The sequence below is a fragment of the Zootoca vivipara genome, chromosome 11 (assembly GCF_963506605.1).
Source record: "Zootoca vivipara chromosome 11, rZooViv1.1, whole genome shotgun sequence".
NCBI classification, from domain to species: Eukaryota; Metazoa; Chordata; class Lepidosauria; order Squamata; family Lacertidae; genus Zootoca; species Zootoca vivipara.
This window is the reverse complement of record NC_083286.1, coordinates 63,708,483-63,735,465: the sequence shown is the minus strand read 5'-3', so window position 1 is coordinate 63,735,465 and position 26,983 is coordinate 63,708,483. Positions and strand designations below refer to the sequence as shown.

Here is a 26,983-nt window from a genome sequence, read left to right as displayed (position 1 = left end):
AACTTCCCCATGATATTCTTGCAGAGAAGCCGGTAAAATGTGGGTTGAACGAACTGTTAGGTGGATTTGTGACTTGTTGACTGACGGAAACCAAAGTGCTCATTAATGGTTCCTTGTCACCCTGGGGAAAAGTGACAAGGGGGGTGCTGCAGGGTTCTGTCCTGGGCCTGTTGTTGTTCAACGTCTTTATGAATGACTTAGATGAAGGAATTGAGGGGATGCTCATCCAATTTGCAGATGACACCAAACTGGGAGGACACCTTAAGAGGTTGTGGACTCTCTTTCATTGGTGGTTTTTAATCAGAGGGGGTTGGACTAGATGACCCTTGGGGTCCCTTCCAACTCTACAATTCTGTGAATCTATGGAGAAAAATGGATAGAGAAAAGTGTTTCTTCCTCTTTCATAACACTAGAACTCAATGCAGTTGAATGTTGGAAGATTCAGGAGAAATTAAAAAAAGTACTTTTTCATGCAGCACATAGTTAAACATGGGACTCACTCACTCCCACAGAAAGCAAGGCTAGCCAACAACCTAAACAGCTTTCAAAGAGGATTAGATAAATTCATGGAGAAGAGGACTGTTCCCACAACAGCTATGAATGCTTCTGAATGCCAGTTGCTGGAAACCAGAGGAGGGGAGAGGGATCTTGTGCTGGGATCCTGCTTGTGGGTTTCCCGCAGGAATCTGGCTGTGAGAACAGGAAGGTGGACTAGATGGGCTCTTGAGCCTGCAGGCTCTTGTTTTGCTCTCCTTCCAAACACAGAGAGTATCCAAGCTCAGCAAGAGATCTTCAAGAAGACCCCTTTCGGCTCCTTGAGCAGGATGGTACCCAAAGGATGCTTCACGAGTTACTTTTGTTCCCGTGCGTGTTTCTATCGGAAGCGTGGCGAGCGCGCACGGGAAGAAACAATGCACAGAGGAGCTCCGCGCGCGTGCCATGGCCAGTCGCGTGTTCAACAGCACCAGCCAGGGCTGTCTCTGGACCCCGCTCCACCCTGCCAGGTCTCTGCAGCTGCCGGTGGCTCAGCCGGCAGAAAAGGCGAAGTGAGGCAATGCTCCCTTGGGGGGGGGTTTACACCCAGGTGGGGCTGTGCAGCTGCTTAAGTCATCCCCGCGAATCTGGGAATTCAGGAGCCTCACGCTGAGCTGGAAGCAGGGAAGCGAAAGCGCGGAAGCGACGTGTGTGGAGGGGGGTTGTCTGTGCCTCAAGCTCCACATATTCCCCTGCAATTGTCTTGCGTGGATCAGTCAAGCTGTTTTGTGAGGGCCGGGCCAACAATTCCCACCCCCCTTTAGCGTTCAGCGTTCATTCTCTGCTTGGGCAGGACACTCTGTTTTGGGGTAGCGACCCAGTCAGCGGAGGGAGGGGGTGCCTCTCCTTCTCCAAGGAGTGTGGTGGAGTCTCCTTCTTTAGAGGTCTTTAAGCAGAGGCTGGACAGCCATATGTCAGGAATGCTTTGGTGGTGTTTCCTGCTTGGCAGGGGGTTGGACTGGATGGCCCTTGGGGTCTCTTCCAACTCTAGGATTCCTTCTGTTGAGCTGGAAGCTGGTGGGGAAGCCCAGTCTCCCCGGTGGGCGCTGGGAACAGATGAGCCCAGCAGACCCCGTCTCTGGGGGCTGGGGAAGGAGGGCTTGGCGGCTCACCCCCAGGGCCCTCTCAGAGTCTCTCCCTTGCTCTACGAAGGCAGTCGGAACGCCCCTCCGAACTTCCCCCAGCCAGGCAGCTCCGCCAGGCGCCCTCCTCCTCCTCCTCCTCCTCCTCCTCTTCCAGCATCTGGCCGCTCTCTGGTCCGGAGGCGGCAGGCGCTGCAGAGCGGCGAGTGATGGGCAGCTCAGCCGACCAATGGCCCGTGGCCTCCCCAGGCAGCCTCGTGCGCTGGGCCAATGGGGGACGCGCGGAGGCTCCGGGCGGCAGCTGAGCCTGACGTCATGGCTGCTGCTGTTGCTGTTGCTGGAGCGCGGCAGCCCCAGCGTCCAGGCGGGCGGGGAGGCGGCGGCGGCTCGGCTCGGTTCCGGGCGCAGCATGGGCCGCGCGGCTCTCGGGCGGCTCCAGCTGCTGCTCCAGCTGCTCGCCTGGCTCAGCTTGGGACGCCCGGCCGGTGAGTGGGGGAGGGGAGAGCCCTGGGGGGAGGGAGGGAGGGAGGGCGCCCCCCCCAAAAAAAACGTGCGCCCCCCCAAAAAAACGTGCGTGCAGCGGGGGAGTCTCGGGACCAGCCCTGCGCGTGCGCCTCCCCCGCGGGAACAGAAACGGGCGCGGCGGCCCGGGAGCTGTCCAAGCGCGTCGTGGTGCTGAAGGCGTTGCTTCGGCTGGCCTGGGCGCCGGTGCTGAAAGAGAGGCCGCTGCACGGAGCGCCGCATTCGGGGCTTTGGAGGCCCGGGGTGCTGTCCCCCGCCCTGGTGCTGAAAGCTTCCCTCGCCGGCAAGGGGGGGGGGAGACCTGGAGCTGGAGCTGCCTTCCAGCTGGCTGGGGGAGGGGAGGCCGGCGGGGAGAGGGTCGCCACAGCCTTCCCGACTGGCCGAGGGAAGCACCGGCCCCATTTGCCCTCTACCCGGTAGTTCTCTGAGGACTTGCTCGCCACTTTCCGACCACTAAGGATGTCCGCCCCTCTCCTAACCCCCCCCCCCAAAAAAAAGGGCTTTGAGATAATCGCGCAGGGAAGCCTCAGAGGTGTCCCTCCCTCCCTCTGAATTGTAAACTGGTTACCATCAGTTCGCGTTTTATACTGTAAATCGCCCTGTGCTCTTCGGATGAAGGGCGGTATAGAAATTGAATGAATTATAATGTTGTTTTCCAGAGTAAAACAAGTGGGCAGACGCGCGCGCACGTCAGGTCTCTGCCCTGAGGACCTTACAGTGAGGAACAGTGAGAGGAGCGATGCAAAGACCCTCCCATGGGTCGGGAAGAGGGGTGGGGGCAGCGGTTGAAGGATGTGCGGTGCGTTTGGGGGGGAGCCCCGATCTCCCCGGGGGCTTAAGCTTCCTTTTCGCCTGATGTGCGAGTCACACAGACCAGGTGGGCTTTGGAGAGAGATTTACAGGCAAGCGCCTTGTCCTCCTCCGAGCCGCCTCTCAGTACCATCGCTTCTCTCTCCCCCGCGCACAGAGTCCCCTTTGTCTATAGCCTCGGTGGCCCCTTCCTGTCCTCTCCGTCTAAATTCAATTACGGGAATAAATTATCCGTCATTACGTTGCTGGTTAAATAAACCACGAGGGCTCTCCCTCGTCGCTCTCATTGCCTCTTCCTCTCCTGGCTCCCAACTGGGGACCTGCCGCCTTCGCTGCTTTCGCTGGCCCATTTCCCACTCTCCCCGCCCGGCCTTACTCCCCTCCCTCACTAAATAGGAGGTCATGCGCGGGCGGGGGGGGGGGACATTTGCCATTTTTAATGGACACCCTGCCTCCTGCCTGGGTCTCGCCCGCCGATCCTTCTCTGGAGCCGGCGGCGTCCGTGGCATGCCTGCCTTCATCATAACTCCGGGCGTAGATTTAGTGATACTGTCACTAACATCCCAGGACATTTAATTACCTGGTAATTGATGGCTTTCAGCAAGAATAATGAGATCATTTTCATGGAGAGGGAAATGGCTGGCGGAATATTATATGTGCTCCCTTGAACTTACAAAAAAGTATTTTATGGCGGAGGCTGACAGCACTTAGCTTGATTTACAGCCTGGGCCCTATGCGATGTGCGGGCTTTGTTCGGAGGGAACCACCGCGCTCCCCGGGAAGTGGGCATCCAACCACCACCACCCCCACCACCACCCACCTCCTCCTCCTCCTCCTCCTCCTCCTCCTCCTCCTCCTCCTCCTCCTCCTCCTCCTCCTCCTCCTCTGTTTACAGGCATGAGCTTCCCAACACGCCTCGCGAAGGACGTGCCTGGGCGCGGGGCTTCCGCTCCTTTGCTCCTTCAAAGCCCCCGGCTGGGCTGCCTCCTCCGCCCCCCGGGAGGCTCCGGAGTCTGGGCAGCTCCTGCTGGGATTTCCCATTAAGGCTGCTCGCCCGCAGGCTTTGAGGGGATCGCCCTCATTAAGGCATTTCCTCTTTGTCTTCTCTGGAGACTTGGAATGTGCACGTCGCCGCTCTCTCGCTCGCTCTCAGCTGGAAGGTGGAGTGGGCCTTTGCCCAGCAAACGCCAAGGGGGAAGAAAGGGATTGCCGGCATCGTGGCAGTGAGGTAGTTCAGAAGCCATCCTGTGATCTCCTTTCCCCAAATCTGGGTATCCTAAAGGCAGCAGAAAATCTCAGGAGAGGCCGCTAGATTCAGATGCAATGCCCTTGCAATGGGGCTCCAGGCTCGCTTGCTTGTTATATAAAATCACTGAGGTACATTGCGCTTCACAGAGAAGGGAGGGGGTGGCTAGGAAGCTGCCAAGGCAGGCTCTTGGTCTAGCCAGTTCACTGCTGTTGGCACTGCCTGGCAGTGTCTCTCTAGGGTTTGCCCAGCCCTGCCCGAGGAAGCTGCTGCTGGGAATTGAACTCAGAACTTTCTGCAGGCACACCCCTTGGCCACTGGACTAAGGCCACCATGCCCAGCCTCAAGCCCTCCTGCTGTCTTGGACCAAAACTTGCACAGTTCTTTCCTGTTGACTCTGCTGGCTGGGGCAGATAGAGGTTCAAAACTCATGGGGAGGATGAGGGTGGAGACAGGCGGCTTTGGGGTTCCCTCAGGGTTCCATCTGGAAACCAACGGGTGAGGTTGTTTTGGGTTTGCGGGTTCAGTGTTCAACATGCGGGTTCAACATGCGGGTTCAACATGCAGATGACACCAAGCTTCCTCTCCCCCTCCTTTCCATCTAAATTGAAGGAATTTGAACGAAGTTTTGAATCAGCACCTGATGTTGGGAATAGAGTTGAGGAGCGTGAGGCACCTCAGGTTCAGTCTCGACAAGGCAGCCAGGAGAAAAGGAAGGCCAAGGAAGGAGAGGCTCAGCCTGTCAAGGAGGGGGTTGCTTGCCGTTTGGGGGAACACCCAGGCTGAGCCCTGGGCCTGGATGTCCTGACTCCAGCAGTGGCCAGGAGTGCTTTTGCGTAGACATCAGATCTGGCCAGATGGAGACATTCCAGATGGAGACATTCCAGATGGAGACAGACATTCTTGCTTGGACTACTGCAATGCACTCCCCTCAAGAGCCATCCTGGAAGAATGTGCAGAAACCGGCTGGCTCAGAGCGAAGCAGCCACACTATTGGCCAGGCTGGTTATAAGCCACACATGGTGTGTTAAGACACTGTTGTGAAGGCCACAACCATTCCAAATGCACCCCTGGGCACGGAAAGGCAAGGAGCCTGTAGGCAGCTGCACTCTCATATGTTGGAGAGAGAGAGAGAATCAGCCTATGGAGGGCAGAGAAAAGAAAGTCATTTTTCTTGCAGCAGAGGGTTAAACTGTGGAACTCACTCCCCCAGGAGGCAGTGATGGCTACCAAGCTGGATGGCTTTAAAAGAGGATCACACAAATTCATGAAGTAGCCAGGATGGCTCTGCTCTCTTCTCCAGTCAGAGGCAGCCATACTTCTGAATCTCAGTTGCTGGGAGCTGCAAGAGGGCAGAGCTGCTCTTGGGCTCAGATCCTGCTTGCTGCTTTCCTACCGACATCTGGTTGGCCACTGTGAGAACAGGATGCTGGACTATCTGGGCCATTGGTCAGATCCAGCAGGCTCTTTACGGGCTACTTGGGGCTGCTAATGCATCACAGGCAAAGCTGCCAGTCTTGGCCTCCCCCTTCCTTGCTGCCCACTTGCAGAGAGAAGCAGAGCAGGTTCCCATCAGTCTTCTGTGGAACAAAGGAAGCGGCTCCCGAGGCATGCTGCTACTCTCTTCCCACACAGCAGCCATGGCAGGGGCTCCTCTCTTTGTCAGCTGCTGCTTGCTCTCACTTCTGAAGCTGGGGTGTGTTTTTTTCATCCTCTGCCGAGTAGGAGAGAAATCTCGCTGCTCTGCACAGGATGGCCTTGCGATTTCTTGCTTGTTCCTCCTCCTGCTGGAAATGAGTTCATCTGGGCTGCTCCTACACAGGGATGGAGCAGGGAGTGCCAGGCAATGCCTACCTGTCAGGCAAGAGGTGACCTGTGGAGGCTAAAGCGGGGGAGGGGGCTGTTTGTGGCTGGCTAGGGCAGAAGGTTGACGGAAGGCTCTCTGCTCTGAGGACTGCTGAAGGAAAGTCTCCTTACACTAAATGGTGTTTGATTCTTCTTTCAGTGTCAGAGGAGGCAAGTCAGAGTGGAGAGGTGCAGTTTTTGTGCCCTCCCTTGGGCCTGTTCCCTTGGTGGGGACCAACCTGGCCAACCCCTAGGAGGACCTCAAAGTCTCCTCTCTCTCTCTCAGCTGGAAGGAGATCTGTTAATCTGCCAAGGAAGAGGGAGCCACTTCTAGTGGGGCAGATTTGGGTGGGGAGTGAGGCGTTGGCACCTCATGCTCATGGCTGCATCTGACACAGGTACACAAGGGGCGTGGTGGGAGGGAGGGGCAGCAGCTGGGAAGAACAAGGTTTGTGTATTAATCCTCTCCTGGGTTGGGTGTGAGAGAGATTCTCTTTTCTAGCTTTGATCTGCCATTTGGGGTTGACCTAGACAGGGGGGTATGGCAGGGGGTGGATCAATGGGCCTAATTCCTGGCAGAGCTGGAAAAGCCAATGCTAATGAGCGATGTCTGGAGAGGGGCTGGCCACATGGACAGGGCATAGCAACATAAAGGGGGAGAATTGTTGGGATTGATTTGGAAAGTATAATAGGATATAAAATATGATTCATTAATTATCCTTCTGCTTACTCACTTGAGCAAGATTAGAGTCTGGTTTAACAGGGTTAAAAATATACCACCCTTTCCAGCATTAACACAGAAACGTGGGACAAAGCTATGTCACTTTCTACAATTATCCCTCTGAACAAAATAACAACACAGAAGTCTGTAATGTAAGGATATAAAAATATTGCTGAATCACATAAAGTTGCAGTTGTGAATCAAGCGGAAAATGGCAGTGAAATAAGTCAGGCAAAACAGATTTCTAGATGATGACAAAATATATGGTTTAGATCAGAGACACGGGTGGCGCTGTGAGTTAAACCACTGAGCCTAGGGCTTGCCAATCAGAAGGTCAGCGGTTCGAATCCCCGCAACAGGGTGAGCTCCTGTTGCTCAGGTCCCAGCTCCCGCCAACCTAGTAGTTCAAAAGCACATCAAAGTGCAAGTAGATAAGGAGGTACCACTACAGCGGGAAGGTAAACGCCGTTTCCGTGCGCTGCTCTGGTTCGCCAGAAGTGGCTTAGTCATGCTGGCCACATGACCTGGAAGCTGTACGCCGGCTCCCTCGGCCAATAATGCGAGATGAGCGCTGCAACCCCAGAGTCGTCCGCGACTGGACCTAATGGTCAGGGGTCCCTTTACCTTATGGTTTAGATCAAAGATGGTGTCTGTGTCCAGGCCCTGTATCCTCTCCCTATGGCTGTATGAGGAGCAAGAAAGAAGCTGTTCCCCAGGTGGGAGAAAGTGATCTTCCTGTTGTTCCCCTTCCCACCTGGGCAAACAGAGCAAGTGACCTCACAGAGTGCCTGGGACTAGGCAGGAAACTCCATGGTCTTAATCCAGGGGTCCCCAAACTAAGGCCTGGGGGCTGGATGAAGCCCAATCACCTTCTAAATCCTGCCCGCGGACGGTTCGGGAATCAGCATGTTTTTATATTAGTAGAATGTGTCCTTTTATTTAATATGCATCTCTGGGTTATTTGTGGGGCCTGCCTGGTGTTTTTTACATGAGTAGAACGTGTCCTTTTATTTAAAATGCATCTCTGGGTTATTTGTGGGGCATAAGAATTTGTTCATATTTCCCCCCGAAATATAGTCCGGCCCCCCACAAGCTTTGAGGGACAGTGGACCGGCCCCCTGCTGAAAAAGTTTGCTGACCCCTGTCTTAATCCTTCCCTTACCTAGCAAACATGGGATTTTGTCTTTTGAGTGCTCTGTGCAGACTGGTGAAGGAGGGGGGGGAGGAAGGGCTACTCTGAGGAGGGGTCCAGCGTTGCCACTTCTCTCCTCTCCTCTCTCTCAGGAGGCCTCTTCGTCACCGATTATTTCACCCGGACCCCCCGCAAGCTGAACCCCTTCCGCTCCTTCACCAGCACCGAGCTCTTCCATTTCCGCATCCCAGAAGACACGGTCGTGGCCGTCTGGAACCTCATCACCTTCAAAGAGCAGGGGGGCACCTTTGGGGACCAGTGCCCAGACCGAAGCATCACTGTGTGAGTCAGGGGAACCGGGGGGGGGGGGAGGATGCCTCAGCCTCTTGGCCGCACAGACTCCTGCCACTCCTGTGCCCACAGCTTCCCCAGAGTGGGCACAGTGCTGGGTTTGGGACCGGGTCTTCATTTTGCATCCTCCTGTGGTGTCCATGTTGCAATGAGATTGGAGAGGGTTCGTGAGCCTGCAATCTGCTAGCCAGGCCTGCCCTGCAACGCCATCCCTCCTGAGGTCAACTAGACGATGGCCAAGTGCTTCTTGATATACCTAGCATCTCTTGGGGAATGCTCAGAATGGGGCAGACCCTCCCCCTCAGGGCCGTCTCAAGCATGTCGGGTGCCCTGGCACCGTGGTGTGGAGATCGCTCCGGCGCCCCCGCCCCGCTCCATTTCTTGTCGTGGCTGGTGGGCTGCCACGCGGCACCCCCCTGCCCACCCCGCGCCACCCAGCCTACCCCTAGAGCCGGCCCTGCTCCCCCTCCTAGCAAGGGAACCTTGTACTCCAGGAATCTGTGTAGTCCAAATTGCTGTTCATTTCATTTTATTGAAACATAAAATCAAAGCAGCCTTTCACCTTGGGTCTCAAAGCTGTCTACAATACAGTATTGAAGAGATGCACACCACACTTTAAAATGGCAAAGGCATGTCAAACGCGGCTGATGACACCTGGTGGGGGCATCTGCCTGGGGAAGGCTGCCTTCATCTCTGATGGTGGAGGTGCCTGGAGAAATGCCTCTGATGAGGCTCTTATGCACAAACAGGGACAGAATCCCCCAGGACAAGCCATGGACTGAAAGGTGATTGAGCCTGGAGAAGGATCAGAAGCCAAGGGTCTGTTGAGGCACATTCATTCAAGCTGCCCCAGGGAGGATTCCGGGCTCATGGAAGTCCAACTTCCAAGAGACTGCAATCTACTCACAGAAATAAATAAAAACTGGCAGTCAAAGTTGTTGTCTTTAGAGAGGAAAGCCCCAGTTGTTGTTGTTGTTGTTGTTGTTTTTTGGGGGGGTTCTGGTCAAAGTTGTTGAGGGGGTTTAAGTTGTTGAGCTTTTTGGGGGGAAATAAAGGGGAGATGGGTAAAGTCACTCAACAAAATATCGGGAAGGGAACAGTCAGTCTCACAGCAAAAACTCCATTTTCCATTCTAGCAATCATGCACAAATGGAGGAGGGGGCGAGGGGGTGGGGCCCGGTGCTCTTTTGCAACTGAAATATACATAAACCTCCAGGGGATCAACCAGTCGATCCCGATCGACCTGTTGGACATCCCTGGTATTATGCATTGCAGTGATCTAATCTGGATATTACCAGGGCATGGATAGCTATGGCAAGGAGATCTCTGTTGAGGAGAAGTCCCAGCTGGCTCACTATGACTATGTCTATCCAGCAGGAGGCAGGAGGAAGGACCTGGGCACCACCTGGGCACCACCCCAAAGGCCTGAAGCACCCTTGTGCCTCTTGGGTGGGCATGGCTTCCCCCAAAGGGCCGCAGCTCCCTCCAGGGCACACAGGGGACTCTCCGGCCAGGCTCAGAGGGTGGAAGAGGCTTTGGCCAAGTGGACCATCTGTTGCATGGAACGTTTCCTGAGATTTCCAGATAGGGAACCGTCTTCTGCCTGAGTCATCTTTCTGCTTCTTCCGTACCAAGCTGCACACAGAGAGACGTGAGCACAAACACACAAACGCACACACAAACACACAGTCAGACCACGATGCTGAGGATCAATATTAATAACCCAGCATTGAAATGAAATTTCGAAAGAAGAAGTGGAAGGAAGAAGCTATGGTTGCTTCTCCAAGGCAACCGGATCGCTCCTCTCCCCCTCCCGTCGCCATCTGCTTCCCCTCAGGAGAAAATGGGGAAAGAGGAGGAAAAATCACTTCCTGCCAAGTCCCCAGCAAGCCTGGGGGAGAAGAAAGCAGCACCCCTCTCTGGCGGCAGGAGGGTCCCACTCCTTCCACCTGCAGGGGGAAGCCAAGCCAGGCCAGGTCAGGGGAGATTGATGCATGGCAATGGGGCAGGGGGAGGGAATCACAGGGTGGCCCACCTGTCAGGCAAACCTGCAGCAGAGGTTCTGGAGTCCCGTCCCGTCCCCCTCTCCCAATGTTGAAGGGGATGGGACAGAGAGATGAGTGAGCTTCAACAACATTTCCCAAACTCTTCCAGGGAATGTGAACTGCGTTGCCCCACCATTGGCCTTAGCCAATAGGCAGCTGCCCCCAATACACCCAAACATCCTCTTTGCCCCCAGCAGCCCTGATGGCCTGAAGCTTGGCTGGAGGTGTTGATGGGATGGCAAGCAAGCAAGAAGGAAAGAAGGGACTGCCCTTGCCTCAGACAAGATTGGCCAGAGGGAGGGCTGTCAAGGTGGCCATGGCAGGCTTGGAGACTCTGTCCTGCCCCCCCCCTCAAAAAAGAGAGGCCGGACAGGAATCTGCTCAGGCTACACTGGGAACTCAAAAGAGAGGTTTAGGAACGCCAAGGTTGCAGGTTTGATTCCCCCGTATGGGACACCTGCATATTCCTGCCTTGCTGGGGGATGGACTAGATGATCCTCAGGGTCCCGTCCCACTCTACAATTCTACGAGTCTATGACTCAATCACCCCTCATTTGAGCTGTGAATGTGTTGCTGTTCCTGTTTTGTAGCTTGCTGGCCTGGGCACAGGATGGAATAAATAAAGACCCACCCCATATTTTCTCTATTTCCCCCCTCCCTCTGAATTCCCCTGAATTCTCCGCGCGCCCCCCCTCACACACCCTTCCCTCTAGAGCTGCCCTGGCTCCACTGCTCACCTTCCCCCTCTTTCCTTGGCAGGTACTTCCGCTCTGGGGCGCCCCCTGTCATCAACCCCCTGCGCACCCACTTCCCCCGGGACACAGCCGTGCCAGGCTCCTTTGCCCTCACTCTCACCTGGACCCTGCCCAACCGGACGACGGGCGTCTTCAACATCACCAGCCCCCTGCCTGGGGACTGGTTCCTGGCTGCCCACCTGCCCAAAGAGCAGGGAAAGATCTCCGTCAAGGTGAGGAGGCGGCCGAGTCGCTCAGTCGGCCAGCCCAGCTGGCAGGGGGAAGCTCGTGGCCTGGGCTGGGCTGGGCTGGGCTTGGTGATGGGGAAGGGTCACGGAATTTCCTAACCTAGGTGGTTGCCTCACCTTGCCTCTCAGGTGGGCCGGCCCTAGGTGAGGATGACTCCTTCATTATTATTATTATTTAAATAGTTTTTATTAAGGCTTTCCCTTCAGTTAAGAGAGTCTCTTGACTAGGGCTGGGGAAGACCTGAAGCAGTGAGATGTGGCAAGCAGTCAAGGGGAAAAGCTCCGGGCTGTGAGGACAGGGGGCCTCGTAGAATCAGGGAGTTGGAAGGGACACCGAGGGTCATCTAGCTCAACCCCCACAACTAAAGAATCCATGACAGACGACCTCAGCTTGAAAACCTCCAAGGAAGGAGCATCCATGAACTCCCAGCCAGTGCAAGCCAGCTCATTGCGTCTCAACTCTGGGGAATGAATTCCAGTAGCCCAGCCCCCTCTTTGGCCGCTCCTTGCCTTCAGCCCCAGCTCTAAGCCAGTCCCCCCCCCCCCAAGCAAGCACCCAACATCTGGGGCAGGGGGTGTTAGAATACTTCCACCCACCCACTTATTGTATATTTATATTTTATTGTATTTTTATATTTTGCTGGAAGCAGCCCAGAGTGGCTGGGGAAACCCAGTCAGATGGACAGGGTATAAATAAAAATAACAGCAATAATAAATATTAATTACTACTACTACTACTACTACTACTACTTGCCCAGGAGGTGTGGAAGTTGGAAGAGGCACAAAGGGTCATCTAGTCCAGCCCCAGGAATCACAGCTGATCACCAAGGAGCAGGCTGGGGTGGGGGTGGGGAATGCGGTGCTGCTGTGATTGGGCAGCCTATAGCTTGCTGGGGGTGGGGTGCCTGACTGGCAGCTTGGTGTCATCCTGGCAACTGTGTGGTGGGGGGGGGATCCTCCTGAAAGTTCTGGTGGTGAATCTGGGCCACTCGCCCGACTGAGGGTGCTGGGGGTCCCCCTTCTAACCGTGTCTTCCCCCCCCCCGCCAACAGGGCCTCGCTGAGGACTGCCAGTACCTCTTCCAGCCCCAGCTCATCGTCCAGCGCCTGGTGGGGATTGGGGTGCTGTACCCCGGCTATGTGACGGAGCACGTCCTCTCCCCCCACAACCGCTCCCTGCTGTACAAGTGAGTGCGCGAAGGAGACAGCCCCCCCCCCTCCTAGATGCCCTGCCTCTGCTTGTAGGGAGGAGGAGGAGGAGGGACAATGCTCCCCATGCGAAGAGTGACTTGATTTGCATAATTCATCATTCGAAAGGGGCACCTATGGGAAGAATAAGCTCCTTTGCATAATGAATAATGCCAGAGGGACACCTATGGGAAGAGTGACTTAATTTGCACAATGAATAATGCTAGAGGGGCATATGCACAAAGAGTGACCTCATTTGCATAATTAATCATGCTGTGGGACACCTACAGGAAGACTGGCCTGATTTTCATAATCAATTAATGCAGGTCCCCGCCTTCTTTGGCCCAAGCCCTGGGTGGCTTCCTTCCTGCTGGGTTCACCCTTGCCTATCCTTGGAAGTCCACATGGCAAACAGAAAGGGGTGATGCAGGGTCTCCCCCCCCCAGGAATCCTGCCCCCCCAATGCTCAACACTTTGCAGTCTCAAGGGCTGGAAGTGCATCCCTAAAGAAAAGCTGAGGGTCTCCTTAGTTGCCCCCTAGTTCTTCCCCCAACTCCACTTTTCCTTGCCCAGCAGGAGAGGGCCAGTGCCAGACAAATTCTAGCCACTACCCACTTCTAGCCAGACTGGCCCATGACTCTTCCTTCCTCCCTGGGAGTGGGCCAGCACCCCCCCCCCCACCGAAGGCTGGCATAACCAGCCCATGGCGCACAGACAGCAGTCTGTTCTTCGCCCCTCTGCATCTGTCACCTGAGGCAGCCGCTTCACATGGCCTCATGGCAGGGCTGGCCCCCTGCAGGCAGCCTGGGGTGAGCTCCTCCTGGCTCAGAGCCACCACCTCCTCCCCCCCCCCCCAGGAATGAGTCCTGGGGCTCAAAGACGCTTTGCTTTTCTCTGAAGGGAGAGCCAGGGCTGACGGGCAGGGGGGGGAGCAACCAACCAACCAACCCATCTCCTCCTCATGCCTTCTCCAGGGTCTTCATCCCGAGCTACACATCCCGGGTGCTGGTGCAGCTGAGGAACTGCCGCGGCGCCAACCAGAGCGGGGAGGGCTGCCCGCTGTGGCTCAAAGTGCGTGGCAAGGCGCCCCCCCTGCACAACTCCACCGCTGTGGATTGCCGGGGGCGCCCCACCTGCCGCCTGGCCCTGGACCTCCCCTTCTGGCAGAACTGGTACTACGTCCTGGTGGAGAAGTACCTGGGGGTGGCCACCAACGTCAACTTCCAGCTGGTGGTGCAGCTGAAGGGTGAGCGAGGGGCTGGGCTGGGAAGAGAGAAACTGGGGCACGAGGAGCAGAGCGGGGGGGGGGGGTCTACAAAGGCCTCCTGGGAATCTGCAGGCAAACAAGGCAAGGGAGAGAGAGAGGTTCCTTCCATCCTCAGCTAAGGAAGCGTCAGGGGGTGGGCGAGGAGGAGGACTGGCCAGGCCAGGCCAGGGGGTGCAAAGAACATTTACTCAGAATATAGCAGCTGAGGGGGGCCTGCTGAGCACCTGTCCCCTGACCTGCCCCTCTTTTGCTCCTTTCCCCCCCCTCCCCCAGACTGCTCCCGGACTGGCCTGGTTCGCGCCCTCTTCCAGCTCCCCAGCTCCAGCCTGAACATGCCCCACTCCTTTGGCTCCATGGGGGGGCTGCCCCTGGCAGAGGTCCTGCCCCCCTCTGTGCTCAACAGCACCCAGCGCCCGGCGCCCAGCCCGGGGCCAGCGGCCAGCGAGAGCTGCCGGCCCATCCGCCCCACCCTGCGCAACGAGCTGGACACCTTCTCCGTCCACTTCTACATCTTCTTCGGCCCCAATGTCTCGGTGCCCCCCGACCGACCGGCCATCTTCGCCATCAACCTCCTGCCCATCCTGGACAGCGGAGGAGCCCTCAACCTGGAGCTCAGGCTGAACGTGGTACGTCTCCAAGCGGGGGGGGGGGCGAGGGGAGAGGACCTCAGAGTGGGCAGAAGGCAAGGGAAGCGCTGGCCAGGAAGCAGAAAAATCTGTGAGTGGTTCATGGAGACCCTCAGCAGTCCCCAAGTGGTCCAGGGGTGAGTGCAGGTGGGTTTGGGACACCCCCCCCCTGCCCCCATGGCAGAATGCTTGAGGCAATGAGCTCAACGGCACATTTGACAACTCAGTAAGATCAGAGGCTGCTGTCTCTTTTCCACAGTCCTCTCTGCGAGGGGAGAACGCCACTGTTTTCGCCTGCCTGAATCACGAAGTCCCTTTGGCGTCCGAAGAGAACTCCTCGGTCACCTGTGAGACAGGTAAGGTTCAGGCCAGGTTAGCCTCCCCCCCCCCCCGTGGCTTGCCAGGGCTGCCCTCCCTGCAGAGTGAAGGGGAGAAGCCCCTGCCAGGAGGGGAATGTGGGTGGGTGGGTAGGTGGGTGGCCAGCGGGTGAGGTTCAGGGCCATCCTTTGGGCTCACCTGCTGCTTTCCTCTCCCTTGGCAGAGCTGCTGGCAGGGTACCTCCTGTCCATCAACGCCACAGCCCCCCTGACCCGCTTGCGGATCCCGTACCCCCAGACTGGGAGCTGGTACCTGAGTCTGCGCTTGCTCTGTGCCGCCGACCGCGGGTGAGGCTGCCAGCAGGAGAGACCAGGGGTTGGCTGGAACGGGGGGAGGGGTCCTTCCAGGGACTGTGCTGTGACACACATGGGGTGGGCTTAGTGCTCCCAAACAGCCCTTGAAGCCACTTCTGCCCCCACCCCAGTGGGATCCGGGTGTGCGCTTGCTATCATCACAAGCAGAGTTGCCCCACTGGGCTTGGGGTCGACACCTGCAAGACAAATAAGACCTGACCCTTGCCAGGGGGTGGAGGGGGCTGGAGGAAGGGGGAAGGTTGCTCCAACTCTTTTGCGCGCCCCCCATTCTTCTGCAAAGGCTTTCTTCCATTTGCTTGTTTGTGTCTTGCATTTATAGCCGATCTTTCTTCTCCAAGGGCCTCAAAGGGCATATGAAATTGTAGAGTTGGAAGGGGCCCAGAGGGGTCATCAAGCCAACCCCCTGCAAAGTGCCCCTCCCACTCCTCATTTAACCCTCACACAACAACCTGGTGTGAGGTAGGTTAGGCGGAGAGGCAGCGCCTGGCTCCAAAGGCATCCAGTGGGGATTTGAACCCAGTGTTCACCCAGGTCCTAACCCGTGAGCACTCTAACCCCTACACCACACTGCATTCCTCCGTTCCCACAGGCAGTGACCCCAGATCCCTTGCCCCATCCTCAGCTTCCTTCCTTCCTTCTCCCCTGCCAGCCTGGAGCCCTGTGGCAACGTGACGGCCGAGGTCTACCTGCGCACCTTCCTGTCCCCCTGCATTAACGACTGCGGTTCCTATGGCCAGTGCAAGCTCCTGCGCACCAACAACTACCTGTATGCGGCCTGCGAGTGCAAAGCTGGTGAGTTGCTCTGGGAGTCTGGGTTGCAGAGCGGGGAGCCTGGACCACCCACCTGCAATCCCAGGGAGGGCGAGCGATGCCACCTGCTCTGCCCGGTCACCAGCACCCAGGAGGAGGAGGAGGGCCCACAGCTCAGTGGGAGGTCCCAGGCTCAATCCCTAATGGCAGCATCTCTTGTTCTGGGTCCCCCCTGTGACTCCTCCTCCTCCTCTTTCTCAGGCTGGAGCGGCTGGGGCTGCACCGACAACACAGCCGCCTTCTCCTACGGCTTCCAGCTCCTCTCCACCCTCCTGCTCTGCCTCAGCAACCTCATGTTTGTGCCTCCGGTGGTGATTGCTGTCCGGAGCAACTACATCCTGGAGGCTGCTGTCTACATCTTCACCATGTTCTTCTCCACGGTGAGTGGCAGGAGGCAGGAGGCAGGAGGGGTGGGCTGTCCAGGCCCAAGAGGTCTTGCCAGGAGCCTCAACAGTGGCATGCAGGGAAATTGTTCGGAGGTGAACAGTTAGGCCCAGAGGCGACAGCTTGTGAAGGCAATTGAGGGGGGGGGACATAAATGAGAGGATCGCACCTCACGCCCTAAAGCCGAGCAGAACCTTCCTGGGTTTTGGGAAGGAGGCGCTAGACTTTAATACAGTACTCAAATTTACTGGGAACATTTAGGGGACCAGCCTAGTCTCCCAGTCAACTGGAACGTGTCCAGAAGAGGGCAACCAAAATGGTCAAAGGCCTGGAAACAATGCCTTATGACTTGAGGAAGGGCTTAGGGAGCTGGGTATGTTTAGCCTGGAGAAGAGAAGGTTAAGGGGTGATATGATAGTCATGTTCAAATATATAAAAGGATGTCATATGGAGGAGGGAGAAAGGTTGTTTTCTGCTGCTCCAGAGAAGCGGACATGGAGCAATGGATTCAGACTTCAAGAAAGAAGATTCCACCTAAACATTAGGAAGAACTTCCTGACAGTAAAAGCTGTTCGGCAGTGGAATTTGGTGCCAAGGAGTGTGGTGGAGTCTCCTTCTTTGGAGGTCTTTAAGCAGAAGCTTGACAGACATCTGTCAGGAATGCTTTGATGGTGTTTCCTGCTTGGCAGGGGGTTGGACTGGATGGCCCTTGTGGTCTCTTCCAACTCTATGATTCTATGATTGCATGATACTGAGCCACAATGTGTTAAAGAGCAATTAAACTTGGGGTACCCCTGCAAAAGGGGTTTCCCAGCTTCGCCAGGGTTTAGCCCTGTGGGTCCAGAAATCAGTCAGGTTCAAAAAGAAGTCTGCAGCCAAGTTAAAACGAAGCAAAACCGCAGCAGTTCCACTCGGGGCAAAGCACAGCTCAGCTCCTGTGCACCCTGTTAAGGAAACAGTCTGGGTGCAGGTTTGTGCCACCGCTCAGCTCCTTGGGGTGCCACCCCCCACGGGTCTCTCCTGGTCAGCAAAAGAACGAATCTCCAGCCAAGGAAAGAAGCAAACAGCAGTCAATAGACCTGATCTTTATTTGTTGCAGAAAGGTTCACACACACAGGGAGTAAGAACCCTGAACACAGGGTTGCGTGAACTTTTAAGACCTCTGCCCATTTCCCTTAATTTCTGCCCTCCCTTCCCCACAGGTGGGCGGGGTTTGTGGCACAACACGGCTTACCTGGGCGGGTGCCTCCCACCTGCTCAGGTCGGCCTTTGACCTGCCAAAGAAAAGAGCCTGAGCCTTTGGGCCAGCCCTCACTTGGATTTTTCCTTCCAGGAAAGGAATACATTCTCCAACAGCTTCATTGATACATCACCAATGTGTCACAGAGTAGGAGTGTTTGGCATGTAGAAACATGAGCCCGTCACCCACCCCTGTCAATCACCCCAGTTCCCAACACCTTTTAACTACCCTCTTCCCCAAAGAACAATAAAAGTGTTTACACATCCCCCTGGCTGCAAGGCTTTCCTGCGCTTCTGCTTTGAAAGTATCAGGATTCAATCCACCATCCCAATGGGCTTCTCTCTGGGGTAAGTGCTGCCCTTGATTGCCTCCTGCCTCCTATTGTGTGGCTAAGTTCACACCTTGTGGAGGGGAAGGAGGATGTGGCCTTATGCTTAAGTGATTATCAGAGCCGGCTCTAGGTAGAGTCCTGGTGGTGTGGGGCGCCAGGGTGCTGTGCTGGCAGGCAGGGTGCTGCGCGGCAAAGCCGCGCGGAAGCCATGCTGCGAGGGTGGGGGCGCCGGAGCAATCTCCGCGCCAGGGCGCCCGGCCTGCTCGAGACTGCCCTGGTGATTATGGATCCCCCTCTTCCAGAGGAGTCATTAGCCCTTGCTTGGAACCAAGGAAATGGGTCAAGCCCTTGAATTTTGGCAATTATTTGATTCTATATTGGACTGTCAATAGTATGATTCATGGTATCTGCTTATTGCTACAATTTTATGGACTGATTTTCTGTGGTGTATGTCTGGTGCCTGTGTCAACGGTCATTGTCCTGGCCTTAGTTAGAAGCTGTGGTGGGGACTTGGGTTTTCTGGGGAGTGCCCCCCCCCATTCCTGGTTTTAACTACCTTCACGGCTCCATAGCCCTCTCGCTTGAGCGGGGCAAGTTCCCAGTGGAATGCCAGGGCCTGCTGCTTCTGCTGCTCAGGCAGTGCAGGAGGGTTGTGCCTCCCTGGGCCGGCAGCCTTGGCATTGCCAACCTCACCAACAGCTAGTTCTGCCCTGTCCCTGGGACGCCTTTCAGCTCTTCCGCCTCATTTTCAAAGCAACGAGAGAAGAGGACTCCTGCGTTCTCGGTGGGCCTTGCTTTGTGTTCAGCCGCTTTCCAGCCCCTTTCCTCGCTCTCCCATGGGGAGCTGGCATTTCCCTTGCGCTTCCCACACTGCCCCCCCCCTGGGCCGCCTCTGCTCCTCCTGCTCAGTCAGCGCCAGCTCAGACCCCGCCAGGGAGAACAGCAAAGACGCCAGGCGGCACCTGAAAGTCCCGCGGAGCTTTTGCATGCCAAGAGTCATCTTCCGGTGGCCCTTCCCTCTTCCGCCCCTCCAGTTCTACCACGCCTGTGACCAGCCGGGCATCGTGGTCTTCTGCATCATGGACTACGACGTGCTGCAGTTCTGCGACTTCCTGGGGTCCCTCATGTCTGTCTGGGTCACCGTCATTGCCATGGCCCGCCTCCAGCTGGTCATTAAGCAGGTGAGGTGACCGAAGGGGTGGGGAGTCACTGGCTGTGATTCCGGCATCGTGGGGGGCTGGACTAGATGACGCTTGGGGGTCCCTTCAACTCTACAAGTCTATGATCTGCAGCAGGTTTGGCAAGAAGAGCTTCCTTGCGAGGCCAGTGCCATGAGGGAGGCCCACAGAGAGTCGCAGGTCTTTGTGGCAGGAGCAGTGGGAGCACTTATGTGGCTGGTGGGGGTGGAGCTTCCTTGGAAGAAGGGGCGGAGCCTCACCAGGAGAGGAGAGGAGGCAGCCAGGGTCTTGGTAGGGGAGAGCCAGGTGCGCTGAGTTGTGCCTAACATTGGGGGGGGGGTTCGCACACTCATGACATCACATGTGCAAGGCCCCCGCCCCCAGTCTTGCCGGTCCAGCCAGGCCAACTCAGGCCACCATCCCGCCCCCCCCCCACCAGTTGGCAATGGACGCTTTGCCCCACGCATCCCCGGCGGAGATCCTCAGTGTGGAGGGAGGCACTTGGAGGGCTCCCGGGCACTCAGCTGGCAGCAGCAGGGCATAGCAGCCCCATCAATATGGGGGGGATTCAGTGTAGGGTCCCTGGGGAGAGCTTCTGCAAAGCCTGGGCAAAGTTGGTGCAGGAGAGATGGGCTTTACACATGCACAGAAATTAAGTCGCTTCGCAAGCAGAATTGCAATCAGGCAACTACAGTGGTCCCTTGGTTCTCAAACTTAATCCATTCCGGAAGTCCGTTCCAAAACCGAAGCACTCTTTCCCATAGAAAGTAATGGAAAATGGATTTACTGTATCTGTTCCAGAATTAAAACAATCCCCCAAACAGCAATTGAACATGAATTTTACTGTCTAATGAGACCATTGATCCATAAAATAAAAGCAATAAACAATGTACTGCAGTCACACAATCAATCAATCAGCAGCTGAACTGGGTTCCACACAGTCACACACACACACACACACACACACAAAGAGCCACAAAACCATTGATCCATAATATGAAAGCGATAATCAATGTACTGTGCTATAAAATAAATAAGACAGTATCGTAGATGATTTTTTAAAAAAAATTCCCTTACCTGCACTGATGATAGTCATTGTTTGGATGGGGGACTTTTATCCATTTCCGCAGTCACGCAATCCGTCAATCAGTAGCTGAACTGGGTTCCGCACAGTCACAAAATCAATTTAACTGAAAAAGCCTCAAAAACAAAAATGCAAAATAAATACTGTACCAAAAACAAAAGTGCCAAACTTAATATGTTCCAGAATCCCATTTGACTTCCAAAATGTTTGAAAACCAAGGTGCAGCTTCCGATTGGCGCAAGTACCCCGGAATCAATAGCTGACAGCCGCATTGGACGTCCTGCTTCCAAAAAACGTTAGAAAACCGGAACACTTACTTCCGGGTTTTTGGTGTTTGAGAACCAAGGTGTTTGAGTACCAAGGTACCACTGTAATCGGACAGGGCAAAAAGCAGCTTCTCAGGCACAGAGGAAGAATCCAGCTCAGGACATTCCTCCCCACATCTTTGGAAGAACTCTTGGCTCCTCCCCCCCCAATGGTTTTAACCCTTTCACTGCCTGTGCATCTTCAGCATCCACACCAAAGCATTCATCCGTCCCCACTCACACAGCCCCCCCCCACTTTCTCCCCTGGGCAGGTGCTGTACCTCCTGGGCGCCATGCTGCTCTCCATGGCTTTGCAACTGGATCGACATGGGCTCTGGAACCTCCTGGGCCCCAGCCTCTTTGCCTTAGGGATCATGGCGGTCGCCTGGGTGAGTAGGGACACGGCTTGCTCGCCCTCTTGCCAGAAGGGTTGGGGGCAGGCAGGGCAACTTGGCAAAGGCTTCTGGCGTCAGAGAGGTGCTGAGCAGCTGGCCTACATATCTGGGGTTATGGCCCCTGAAATCCTGTCCGCCTCTGGTTTGTTTCCATGAATAGAGAACTTATTTGTATGCAACCTAGAGAACATGTGACTTACAAATGTCATCAATCAGTCAATGCAGATCCAAGTGGGGTGGAAGCAGATCAACAGCTTCTCAAAAGATCGGGGCTTCTCTTCTCACCTATTTCATCCTGAAATAGGACCCAATGAGCACAGGGGACCCACTGAGCAAACATGCAGAGTCTGTGATGAAATGGCTAAGGCTGCCATCTTTGGGAGGGTTAGGGTTAGGGTCAAAGGGTTACGGGCCCCTTTGACCCTTGGCGGGGGCATTGCACAAAGGGAGGAACTGCTAATGCCCCATTAAGGACTGTTGTGCAAAGGTCAGAATAGCAACTTGGCGTTACCCCAGAGGGTGGCCCAAAGTCACAGCCTTCAAAAGCTCATCTGTTCTGGGCCTGATCAGTGCCTGGGAACTGCAGGTGCCTTGCCTTGGGTTGAATGAGGAAGGCAGAATGCGGCCTTATGCCAAGGAGGTCAATGGTCCACCCAGCTCTGTAATGTTTATACCACTCTGGACAAGAAGCTGCATCACACCAAGCCAGACTGTTCTCCTAGCTAGCTCACGATGCTCTGCTCTGGCCGGCAGCATCTCTCCAAGAACGGAGGAAGCATAGTCTTCCCCATCCCAGCCTGCAGGGACTGAACCTGGGATTTATCGCATGCAGAGCACTGAAGTCAATAAAAGAAGTTTACTCACATCAGTTCACAGTTGGATTCCTGAAGGCAGACTTTGTTACAAATACGTACATGTGGATCTACCCCCTAAGGGGGAATAATCCCAGTGCTTCTGCTAGCTGAGAGATAGCAGCACAGTCCTAGCTAGAAGCTGGTCAAACAAAGAAGGAAGTCCAAAAGGAATAAGGGTGCTGCGTGACTCATCCTTTTGTTACCGGGACAGGTGAGGTCATGCCCAACTTCTATCACATGCAAAAGGAAGGATGCTCCAGCCAGGAGGAACAGGAAGTTTCAACTGGCTGGACCAAATATTCCTTCGCGTGTCTTCTCTAGCATTTCAAGGAATGTTGGACTTGACTGCCTCTCACGGATCACATCCCACATCATGAACCACTGGAGCCCTTTCCCACCACGGGAGGCACAAATTCAAGGAAGGAAATGGAGGTTTTCAGGCCGGGGTCTTGTGGCCGTCTGCTCTGATTCCTGCATTGCAAGGGGGTTGGGCTGGATGACCCCCGGGGTCCCCTTCCAACGCTATGATTCTAGGGTCGCAACGTGGAGGGTGTGAGGGAGCCCTGCCTCTCCCCAGACCACCTGGACTTGGGTGGCCTGGTCCTGACGCCCCTCTCCTTCCTCCGCAGACGGCCCGTAGCATCCGCCGGAGACACTGCTACCCTCCCACCTGGCAGCGCTGGACCTTCTACCTGCTGCCCGGAGCGCTGATCGCGGCCTCGGCGGTGCTGCTCTACGCCTTTGTGGAGACGGAGGAGAACTACTTCTACATCCACAGCATCTGGCACATGCTCATCGCCGGCAGCGTGGGCTTCCTGCTGCCCCCCCAGGCCAAACCCGACTCCCCCGGCCTGGCCGGCCCCCTCCCTCGCCGGAAAGGCTGCGGCTACCAGCTCTGCATCAACGAGCAGGAGGAGCTGGGCCTGGTGGACCCCGGGGCGGGGGCCTCCGTCACCAGTGTCTGCACCAGCTGATGGGGGCCGCTCTGCCTGGAGAGGGGGGCAGGCAGGGGCTGCGGGCAGGCGGGGAAGCGTCCCTCTCCCAGGGCCCCACGGCCAGAGACACGCCCACCTGCCGGGACGCTTGCGCCCAGACCCACCTGACAAGTAACATTCCAAGGTTCCTCCATGCGATGCCCACCTGGCTGCCTGCAGGGCCATGGCAGGAAAGGAGGAGGAGGAGGAGTTGCGGCTGCAGAGCCACTACGATCCATGACAAAGAGCTGAGTTGCCCCCTTGTTGGCTCCAGGGCTGCTGTAAAGACCACCTGCTATGCCAGTGGTGCCAATGGACCTAGAATCCTGGACAGGAGCAGGGCAAGAGAATGGGGGTGGCAGCTGTGCGCTGAGCTCCCCAGCACCAGGACTCCAGGGGGCAAAGCAACAGGAGTGGGGCAAGGTTTGCGGAAGCTGCCTCTGGGGCTTCTGAACGCTCCAGGGCCTGTGGGTGGGGGCCCAACACTGTCCTTTGGGCACTGATTGTCCCACAATAAGGAGAGAGCAGCCATTGTTGTGTCTGGGGGTGGCCCAAGGGGTGCTTGCCGAACAGAGCTGGCCCACTCAGGAGGCAGGGGAAGCAGCCTCCTCGGGTGGCAGAAGGGCCAGAGGCGGCCCCCCTGCCCACGCTGCTGCTTCCACCACTGCCAGAACACCCCTGGGGGGGGGGGGAAGCAGACAAGCAGCAAGGCTTTGCAGAAGGCCCTCCTCCTCTCAACATGGTTGGGTGGGCAGGGCAGGGCAGGGCATGGGGAGCAGAGGGCGGCACATTCCCCTGCCGCCTCAGGTGGCAAAACAGGACAGCCTCCCCCTGCTTCCAGGTGCCCTTCTCCCCTCATCCTTGGCTGGAGGGCACCACACTTGCTGCCCCTGAGAGCCAGCCTGGCATAGGGCCACCGCTTGCTTAGAGGGTGTTTCTTGTGTCTTTCCCCCAGCTGACTCGGTTTGCCCTCTTCACCTTCTCACGGCTGGGCAGTGCCTGTGTGCCTGGAAATGCGCCAGTCAGAGCTGGCTCAGTTGGAGGGCCAGGGTGCTACCGTCCAGCTTGCTCAAGGCCCTTGTCCACCTGCTGCCCAGCCACGCCTCCCTGGGCTCACCAGGTGGAACAGGGTCTTGCCTCCTCTCCACCTCAGCCTGGCGGCCTTCAGAAAGACCCAGACTGTGCCCAGAGGAGCCTTCAGGGGGGAGTTCATTCTTGGTTTTAGCATGAGAAAGGAGAGAGGGAGGAAAGCCTGGCAGGGGGGGGGGAGAGGAAGAGGAGTAGCCGCAGGGGATCCTTGGAAACAGACCCCCCCAGGGTTGCCCACACAGCATCCACCTCTGGGGGTCTTGTAGGCTTGTGGGGGGGTAGATCTAGGTAGTCATAGGAGTGTGACTCAAACAGGAGTGTGTGTGTGTGTGCCCCCCCCCGCTTGCCTTCTGCTGGCCACTCTTCTTTGCCAAGCATGTCACAAAGGCTTCCACCTTCCTTCTCCAAGGTGCCTTTGGCTACACAGTGAGCTACTTACATGCAACACTCTCACCCACACATCCTGCCTACCGTATATGCCTTGGAAAGTGCCCATCTGGTGGGAGTGCAGGAGACAACCCCCCCTCCCCCCCGGTGTCCCTCTAGGCATTGATGGGCTCTGATTTCCAACAGCCAGCAAGGCCAGCAGTCAGGGGTAAAGCCAGGGAGCTGAAGGGCTGGAGATGTTCCCTGCCTGCCCCTGTGCTGAAAGGCCCCAAGCGCCCCCCCCCCAGTCACAGGAAGTCTGCCTCCAAGATCCTGGGGGGCAAAGGAGAGAGGAGGGCAGCCACCCTTCCATGCCTTTCCAGGTTGGCCTTCCCCACCTCTGGGCATTGCTGCAGATGGATGCTAGGTGGACCATTCAGGCCAGCTCCACCCAGCCGGCCTCCTCCTTTAGGAGCAATGCCAGGGGAGCTATAGGGTCCAACAACCTCCAGGCAAAAAGGACAGCAGCTGCTTGGAGAGGGTAAAAGCAGCAGGGGGTTGGATGGGTTGAGATGAGTGGAGAGGATTTTTTTTTTCGCAATTATACTTCCTCTTGCAAATATCCATTTCAGCAGGGTTAAAAATCCCCATCCTTCTCTCTAGTCGCTATAAGGACAAAGGTTGCATAACTTTCAAGAACAATTCTGATCTCTAAGGATTCGTAGGTCGACTTGGATTATTTTCTCCCATTATGTTTCCCACTAAGAAAGACATCGCTCTCAGATTGTCTAGTAAACAAGAAAAATGCAAGGTTTACTCGCATCAAAAGTCTTGCCAGGGCCCAACAGGTACAGTGGTAAAAATCAGGCAGGCAATAATCCTGAAATGTTACAGATATCCAGTTGAAAATGGAGATTTTCTCTCTGGAGGAGGGCAAAGAAACATCTTCCCCCATTGCAATTTGGGCTGCAGATTCTCCCCCACGGGTGTGGAGAGTAGCAGCTGCCTGCAAGTGGGGATAGAGGCCCCTGAGGGCCACTCTGCGCCCCAGGTTATCTCTAGTTCTAGCAAAGAGGCTAGTGGCACCTGCCAAGGAGGAGGCAAGAAGCAAGAGAGAGAAAATAGGTTGAATGCAGAAAGACTGAAGCTGCCTTCTACTGAGTCAGGCCTCTGGTGCATCAGGCTCAGTCTTGCCTGCTCTGACTGGCAGCAACAGCTCTCCAAGATTTCACACAAGGGGAGAGTTGTAGCCTCTCCTGTAGATGTTTGGAATGGAACCTGGGACACTCTGAGTGCAAGGCACACCCTCTACTCACCGAGTCACGACCCTTCCCCCAAGCAAGCCTGGTTGTGCCAGGCATGGAGGGCAGAGAGGCAGCTGCCCCAAGCGCTGGGTGCAAAAGGGCTCATAGCCCAGAGGCTGTTCTGACCTCCCTGAGAGGCAGTGAAGCAGGCAGTTGTTCTCCTGGTCAGGATGCTGGACTGGGCAAGCCAAAGAGGCAGCTGGGGGAGGCTGCCACCCCCTCGCCCCCTTCCCTTGGCAGCCCCACTGAGGGGGGGGTCATGTCAGAGCTCAGCGCAGAGCCCACACCCACACTACTTCCCAAGCACGGAGCGGGTGTTTATTTTTTATTTTAGAGCTAGATTTGTATTCCACCCAATCCCCAAATAAACCACTAGAACAAAACAGCCAATGAAATGCAAAAACGTGGTCTGTTGGGGTAAAATGTCTCCACAGCAGCAGAAAGGCAGGCGTTAAAATCATCAAGCCTCTTTCCTTGGGGGCACAGCAGGTGGTACTGGACCTGCCCTTTGCCCACTGGTTGGCACAGGAGACTCTCTGGTCCTCCTCGGCATGGGTGGGGGAGAGGGGCAGCATGGGAGCAGGCAAAGAGAGCCCCTTCGTCTGCTGATCAGGGCTGCTCCAGCCCCCCAGCAAGTTGGCATCTCACGCAAGGCAGCAGCAGCAGCCCCCTGCCCCCCACCCACTGTGTGGGTTGCCCTTCCAGGGGGGAGGGGGCTAGGGTAACGTCCCTTGGAGCTGCTGCCTCTTCCCCACCTGCAAACTGGAAGGAGGAGCCCCTTCCTTCAGAATGGCTCCCTTGGCACAACAAGGGCTTCTTCTGGTACAGGAAGATCATGCTGGAGCGAAGCATGAGGTGGTCCCTTTGTCAAGGGGGGGGGGGAGTGCGATGAAGGCTGGCATCCTGCACAGAGGGCAAGGGAACCACAGACAGAGGGGACCAGCAAGCAGATCAGCCCCCCCCTCCTTCCCATAAAAAGTAAATGCAATCCCTCTGTCCTTTCAGCCATATCAATTCACGTGGTGGGGGTTATTTGGCGCCTGTCTGGGCTAGAAGGGAAATTGATTGAGGGAAGGGGCAAAGGCAGGAATGCAGGTCAGGGCTTGATCCTGACATGCTGGGCCAGCCTCTTCCAACCTGGTGCCTTCCAGATGTTTTCAACTACAATACCCATCAGCCCCTACGAGCACAGCTGACCCCTGGGGTCCAAAATGTCGGGGGAAGGGGAGTAGGACTCGCCCTTTAAATAAGACTAGGAAGGAAGGCAGAGCTTCTTAACATCTGCTGGAGAATTCTCCACCGATTAACTTCAGAAACATCTTTTTCCAGTCTGAGCAAGACATTTCACAAGCCAAATATTTGCAGGATTCCAGGTGCCACCTGGCAACAGAAAGGCCCACATTTATTCCTTCTGGGAGGAGCAGCTGCGCTGCTTCAGGTCAGGAAGGAGGTTGTGATCCAAGCGCAGAGCAGGCAGAAGGGCCACTTGCCAGTTCAAGAAATCTAATTTAATGTTAGTTAAATCCAATGGGTTCCAGCTGATTTCTGCATCCAAGTGCACCCCCTTTCCACGCAAGGAGAGAGAGACCATTCTCAAGGAGAACTCGGCCTCCTGCCTCCTGCCTGG

The 26,983-nt window shown here is 56.1% G+C and overlaps 1 protein-coding gene across 1 annotated transcript; it reads left to right on the top strand.

The window, feature by feature from the left end:
- The first annotated feature begins 1,845 nt into the window (after window positions 1–1,845).
- Window positions 1,846–22,597, top strand: TMEM8B (transmembrane protein 8B). Its single transcript, XM_035100906.2, has 14 exons — window positions 1,846–2,101; window positions 2,248–2,421; window positions 8,045–8,234; window positions 11,048–11,255; window positions 12,323–12,456; window positions 13,432–13,703; window positions 13,998–14,350; window positions 14,610–14,706; window positions 14,892–15,015; window positions 15,692–15,834; window positions 16,054–16,232; window positions 18,842–18,988; window positions 20,647–20,763; window positions 22,253–22,597. The coding sequence occupies exons 1-14, from the start codon at window positions 1,846–1,848 to the stop codon at window positions 22,595–22,597; spliced, it is 2,739 nt and encodes a 912-aa protein (XP_034956797.1).
- The last annotated feature ends 4,386 nt before the right edge of the window (window positions 22,598–26,983 follow it).

Bases quoted from the DNA above. Each gene is read 5' to 3' on its own strand.
- TMEM8B (XM_035100906.2), top strand. From the start codon at position 1,846: ATGGCCCGTGGCCTCCCCAGGCAGCCTCGTGCGCTGGGCCAATGGGGG. The intron at 14,351-14,609 runs GTACGTCTCCAA...TCTTTTCCACAG, and splicing joins TGGAGCTCAGGCTGAACGTG to TCCTCTCTGCGAGGGGAGAA. The intron at 16,233-18,841 runs GTGAGTGGCAGG...CCGCCCCTCCAG, and splicing joins TCACCATGTTCTTCTCCACG to TTCTACCACGCCTGTGACCA.